This window comes from Orycteropus afer, unplaced genomic scaffold, assembly GCF_000298275.1.
Source record: "Orycteropus afer afer isolate SDZICR_OR568_19922 unplaced genomic scaffold, OryAfe1.0 scaffold00278, whole genome shotgun sequence".
Taxonomy (NCBI): Eukaryota; Metazoa; Chordata; class Mammalia; order Tubulidentata; family Orycteropodidae; genus Orycteropus; species Orycteropus afer.
In genome coordinates, this window is record NW_006921865.1 from 3,541,417 (window position 1) to 3,548,224 (window position 6,808).

The 6,808-nt window shown below is 37.6% G+C and overlaps 1 protein-coding gene across 1 annotated transcript in view; it reads left to right on the forward strand.

The window, feature by feature from the left end:
- The window catches only part of NEIL3 (nei like DNA glycosylase 3), a 130,102-nt gene that overhangs the window by 76,548 nt on the left and 46,746 nt on the right, over positions 1-6,808 (forward strand). The window contains exon 6 of the mRNA XM_007950567.2: positions 914-1,080. Within this exon, the coding sequence (XP_007948758.1) occupies positions 914-1,080 (167 nt within the window). The remainder of the gene's footprint in view (positions 1-913; positions 1,081-6,808) is intronic.

A 6,808-nucleotide genomic window follows, 5' to 3' on the forward strand; every position in this document is an offset into this window, starting at 1 on the left:
ACCTCTTGCTTTATTGAGCTGCCTAAGGAATTGTAGCTGTTTTTTTTTTTTTTTTTCTTCAATTTATATGCTGATTATGCTCTTCTAGGGAAAGATGATTAGACAAAACTGCCCATTTCCTGCCCAGATTAAGTTAGACATTTCCATACTTTGCTTAAATTAATATAAGTTATTTGTGTAACATGGTGAGCCACATTTCTAGGCATTTAGATTTTCACATTGCTCATATAAACCCAAAATATTCTTTTATAAGAGCTTTTAAATATATGTAAGTAGAGTAAAAGTTTGAAAGAAAATATCAAAATGTTTTCTGAAATAGAGCTTATATCAAAGTGGAACGTATTCTTTGCTAGAATGGCGTTTGAATTTTTATTTTCTTTTTTACTGAATCTGTAAGATCAAAAAAGAAATACTGTCCTCTGTTAGGTCAACAAAGATGATCTTTTTAAATTTTGCCCCTAGAAATAAATGTTTTGACTATTGAACTGAGTGATCAACTTAAGATGTATAAAAATAATTAGATTGAAAGCTAACATAGTCTTTTTTTTATAACCACATAATTACGTGTAATTAAAAAAAAAAATGTTAAAGCATTGAAGACATTTTAATTGTAGAACCCTTATATTCCATTTAGAAAAGAGAGTAAAGCTATACAAAGAATAATTTTGAATCCTATTAAGTTATAAAATTATGAGTTAAGTATTCCACACAAATCTTATTTGTCAAACAGTGCTGATTCTTGTCAATACCTTTTTCTCAGTTAAAAGGAAAGATTATATGCATGTAAGTACAAACATGTAAATTTTTAACAGATTTTCAAAGATGACTTTCAATAGTACTTGTTTGGCTTCCTTAGCAACACTGGTTTTGTAAATAACATGCTAATTTTTTGTTTGTTTGTTTGTTTTTTAAGTGCAATAAATCAGGATCTGCTGTCTCTAAACATTATAAGGTTTATAAGCGTTCTAAATGTGGTCAGTGCCACTGCAGAATAATTGTGTGTCGCTTAGGGGAAAATAACAGAATGACATATATCTGTCCTCAGTGTCAAAAAGAAAATCCTCAACATGTTGATGTAAGGTAAGATCTTTTTTTTTTTTTTTTTTTCCAATTGCTATTGAGTTGACTAAACTTATGGTGACCCTACGTATATCCGAGTAGAACTATGCCCCATATGGTTTTCAGTGGCCGATTTTTTGGAAGTAGATCACTAAGCCTTTCTTCTGAGGCACCCTAGATAGATAGACTCAAAACTCCAATATTTTGTTAGCAGCTCAACATATTAATCTCTTGCATCATCTAAGGACTCCACAGAGAGGTCAGAAGTGTATATATTTATATTAGAACCAAACTCACAGCCATCAAGTCAATTCCAACTCATAGTGACCCCCATTGAATTTCTGAGGCTGTAAATCTTTACAGAAGCAGATTGCCCCATTTTCCTTCCACTGAGCAGCTCAGGGTTTGCATCACTGTCCTGTTGGCAGCCGAATGCCTTATCCACTACACCACCAGAGCTCCTTACAAAAATAAGAGAGCTTAGGAAGATTCCATGGAGAAAGTATAATTAGAAATATACTTTAAAAAGATTTTTAGAATGTCGGTTAAATAAATGAGAAAACATCACTTAACTGAGAAACAGACACATGGCCACAAGTCTTGAATCATTTTAATAAGAATAGCATGCTGGAAGGGTGATGATAATACTGACAAAGCCTAATAAAGGCTTGAAGTTGTTGAATAGTAAAAGCTAGATTTACAGGTAGGATGAGACCAATAATGACTACTTTTCTCTAAGAAAAATTAAAGAAAAAGAAAACCAAACTCACTGCCATCAAATTGATTCTACTTCACAATGACTCTATAAGAAATAATAGAATTGCCCCATATGGTTTCCATAGAATATTTCAATACTGCAACTTGAGGCTTGAATTTTTTCTTCAGTTCTTTGAGCTTAAGAAGTGCTGACCTTTTAGTTTTCTAACTCCAAATCTTTGTACATTTCATTATAGTAAATGACTTTTTCTTCTGAGCTGCTCTTTGAAATCTTCTGTTCAGCTCTTTTATCTTGTCATTTCTTCCATTTGCTTTAGCTATTCTCCATTCAAGAGTATATTTCACGCTCTTTTGACATCCATTTTGGTCTTTTCTTCCTTTCCTGTCTTGGTAATGACCTTTTGCTCTCTTCGATGTTCTTGATGTCATCCCACAATTCCTCTCGTTTTTGGTCATTGCTATTCAATGGGTCAAATCTATTATTTAGATGGTCTCTAAATTGATGTAGGATGTAATCAAGGTCATATTTAGGTTCTTGTGGACTTGTTTTAATTGTCTTCAGCTTCAACTTGGGCTTGCATATGAGCAGTTGATTGTTCCACAATCAGCTTGTGGGCTTGTTTTGGCTGGAGATACTGAGCTTCTCCATCACCTCTTTCCACAGATGTATTCGACCTGATTTCTTTGTATCCATCTGGAGAGTCCATGTGTGTAGCTGCTGTTTATGTTGTTGAAAAAAAAGTATTTGCGATGAATAAGTTGTTGGTCTTACAAAATTCTGCCATGTAATCTCCAGTGTCATTTCTATCACCAAGGCCATATTTTCCCACTACTAGTGATTCTTCTTTATTTCCAACTTTTGCATTCCAATCACCAGTAATAATCAACACATCTCCATTGCATGTTTGTTCAATTTCAAACTACAGAAGTTTGTAAAAATCTTCAATTTCTTCATCTTTGGCTTTGGTAATTGGTGTGTAAATTTGAATAATAGTACTGACTGGTCTTCCTCGTAGGCGTATGGGTATTATCCTATCACTGACAAGCCCTGTACTTCAGGATAGATCTTGAAACATTCTTGTGACGATGAAAGCCATGCCATTCCTCTTCAATTTATCATCCTGGCATAGTAGATCATATGATTGTCTGATTCAAAATGGCCAAAATCAGTCCATTTTAGCTCACTAATGCCTAGGATGGGAACTCTGGTAGTGTAGTGCCTAAGCCACTTGACTGCTAACCACAAGGCGGGCAGTTCAAACCCACCAGCTACTTCTCAGAAGGAAGTCAGAGCAATCTACTTCCATAGTGATACTGCCTCGGAAACCCAAGGAGGAGTCGCTATGAGTTGGGTCTGACTTGATGGTACATAACAACAACAACAATGCCTAGGATATAAATCTTTATGTGTTCCATTTCATTTTTGACAACTTCCAAGTTTCCTATGTTCATACTTCATACATTCCATGTTCTGATCATTAATGGATGTTTGCAGCTGTTTCTTCCCCCTTTTGAGTCAAGCCACATCAGCAAATGGAGGTTCCAAAAGTTTTAGTCCATCCATGTCATTAAGGTCAACTCTATTTTCAGGAGGCAGCTCTTCCCTAGTTGTATTTTGAGTGCCTTCCAACCTGAGAGACTCATGTTCTGGCACTATATCAGAGAGTGTTTCAGTACTATTCATTAATTTTTTTAGTAATATATCAGACAACGTTTCACTGCTATTCATAAGATTTGCACTGGCCATTACTCTGAGAAGTGGATAGCCCTTCCTTTCTTCTGACTCTTAGTCCGGAACCTCCTCTGAAACCTCTCCACCATGGGTGACTCTGCTGTTATTTGAAATACAAATATTTCAAATATTTGTAGTGGGAGGTGGCATGTCCTCCAGCTTTACAGCAACAAGCAAACCATGACAATACAACAAACTGGCATTACGACAAACTGACAAGCCTCAAGTTCCAATACTGAACGATTCTATGGGCAAAATAATGAGTGATGCGGGAAGCATCAAAATAAGATGGAAGGAATACAAAGTCACTATACCAAAAAGAATTGGTCAATGTTCATCCATTTCAATAGGTGGTGTATGATCAAGAACCCATGGTATTGAAGGAAGAAGCCAAGGCTTCAGGAATTGATGGAGTATCCCTTTTTGTTGTTGTTGTTGTTATGTGCCATTGAGTCGGACCTGATTCATAGCGACCACTTCTTGAGTTTCTGAGGCAGTATCACTACGGAAGTAGATTGCCCCATCTTCCTTCTGAGCAGTGGCTGGTGGATTTGAATCGCCAGCCTTCTGGTTAGCAGTCAAATACCTTAGGCACTAAGCTACCAGAGTTCCTTGAGTATCCCTTAAGATGTTTAAACAAATGGATGCTACACTAGAGGCACTTACTAATCTATGCCAAGAAATTTGGAAGACAGTTACTTGGGCAACTGATTAGAAGAGATCCATATTTGTACCCATTGCAAAGAAAGGTGATCCCAAAGAATGTGGGAAATATTTAACAATATCATTAATATCACACATAAGTAAAATCTTCCTGAAGATAATTCAAAAATGGTTGCAGTAATATATTGACAGGGAACTTCCAAAATGCAAACTGGATTCAGGAGAGGACATGAAAGGAGGGATATCTTTTCTGATGTCAAATGGAGCTTGGCTCAAAGCAAAGAATACCAGAAAGATGTTTATTTGTGTTTATTGACTATGCAAAAGCATTCGACTGTGTGGATCATAACAAATTATGGATAACATTGAAAAGAACTGGAATTCCAGAACATTTACTTGTGCTTATAAGGAAACTGTACATCCACCAGGAGGCTTTCATTCAAGCAGAACAAGGGGATGCTGCATTGTTTAAAATCAGAAGGGATTGTATCAGGGTTGTATCTTTTCACCATATTTATTTGATCTGTATGCTGAGCAAATAATCCGAGAAGCTGGACAATATGAAGAAGGACATGGCATCAGGATTGGAGGAAGACTCACTAACAACCTGCTATATGCAGAGAACACATTTCTTGCTGAAAGTGAAAATGACTTGAAGCACATATTGATGAAAATTAAACACTACTATATGCAGTATGGATTACACCTCAACGTAAAGAAAATGAAAACCCTCATAACTGGACTGATAAGCAGCATCATGATAAATGGAAAAAAGATTGAAGTTGTCAAAGACTTAATATTACTTGATTCCACAATCAACACCAATGGAAGCAGCAATCAAGAAGTCAGATGACATCTTGCTATAGGCAAGTCTGCTGCAAAAGACCTCTTTAAAGTGCTGAAGAGAAAAGATGGCTTTTGAAGACTTGGGTGCACCTAACCCAACCCATTGTGTTTTCAGTCAGCTTATATGCATGTGAAAGCTGGACAATGAATAAGGAAGACCGAAGAAGAATTAAGGCTTTTGAATTGTGGAATTCAAAAAATAATGAAAATAATGGTGAAAAGTAATGCAAAGTTCATGGACTGCCAGAAGAACAAACAAATCTGTCCTGGAGGAAGTGTAGCCAGAATGCTTTTTGGAAGCAAGAATGGCCAGACCTTGTCTCATATACTTTTGTGATGTTGTCAGAAGGGACCATTCCTTGGAGAAGGATATCATACTTGGTAAAGTGGAGAGTCAGCCAAAAATTGGAAGGCCCTCAATGACATGGATTGACACAGTGGCTGCAACAATGGGCTCAGGTATAGCAAGAATTTTGAGGTTGATTCACTGCCAGGCAATGTTTCTTTCTGTTTTACATAGTGTCCCTATGAGTCACAGCTGACTTGCTGACACCTAACTACAATAACTTTTGGTTTCCAAGACTGTTAATCTCTAAGGAAACAGACTGCCTCATCTTTCTCCCACAGAGAGGCTGGTGGGTTCAAACTGCTAATCTTTTGTTTAGCAACCAAATTCTTTAATGGCTGCACCAACAGATTTCCTTTTACTTTTCTGTTACTTCCTACATATCCCCTTCCTCGTCTTAGCTTCTTCATCCCATTTTACTGTCATTATTTTTGTTGTGTTCCATTGAGTTGATTCCAACTCATTATGACCCTATAGGACATAGTACAACTGCCCCATAGGATTTCCTAAGCCAAAATATCTGTAGGTGTAGGTTGATAGGTCTTTCCTTCAGTGGAGCCACTGGTTGGATCAAATCACTAAGCTTTTGGTCAGAGATCTGAAATTTACTTATGTAATTCAATATATTATACAGTTTTCAGATTTTCTCTTTTTGAGATTGATTCCAAGATGGCAGAATAGGCAGAAAGTCTGCACAGACCCTCTTCAACAAAGAACAGGTAAACCAATTAACACAGACACAGAAGATAATCCTGGACCCCTGAGCCTTGAAGGGAAGGATATAGAAGTGGTCTAAACCCCAACTAGCAGAAGAATATGCATGAAAATACCAAAAAAGGAGACATACGGAGCTGCAGTCTGGCAGTGATCATGAGCAATCCTGATAGCACTGACAGCTTGGAGAATCCAGAATGGTGGTAGGACCTAAGAATTTACCTAAAAATCAGCCTGCTAGCCAGAGACTGCATGGAGGACTGCTCTGGTGGCTGTGGAGTAGAAGGGGAAGCGCGGTGAAGAAGAGGACAGGCTGAGCTGTGGACTTTTGCCTGACTTTGAATGTTTACAAGTGGCTTGACCATTTTGGATATTTAAAGTGACAGTGCTCTACCAGAGTCCAGGGTCTTAAGAAGAGGTTCTGCTTTCCAGTAACCCCAGGGACACTCTGGACCTGCACAACTGAAAAGGTGCGACATTCCTCTTGTTACTCTTATACAACACACACGCTTGGTGAATGGAGGTGGGGCCACCCCACACTCCCACCCACCTTCTGGGCCTACAGGAACTCCATCCCAGTCTGTGTGCTCAGACAGAGCCTGGGTGCCCTGCTCTGTACTCCGCCAATTTTTTTCTTTTTTCTGGTGTTTAGATTGCTTATATTTGTCTGTTTTAAAACTAGTATTATTGTTAATACTTTTGTCTTTTACTATTCTTCCCCTCTCTGGTCC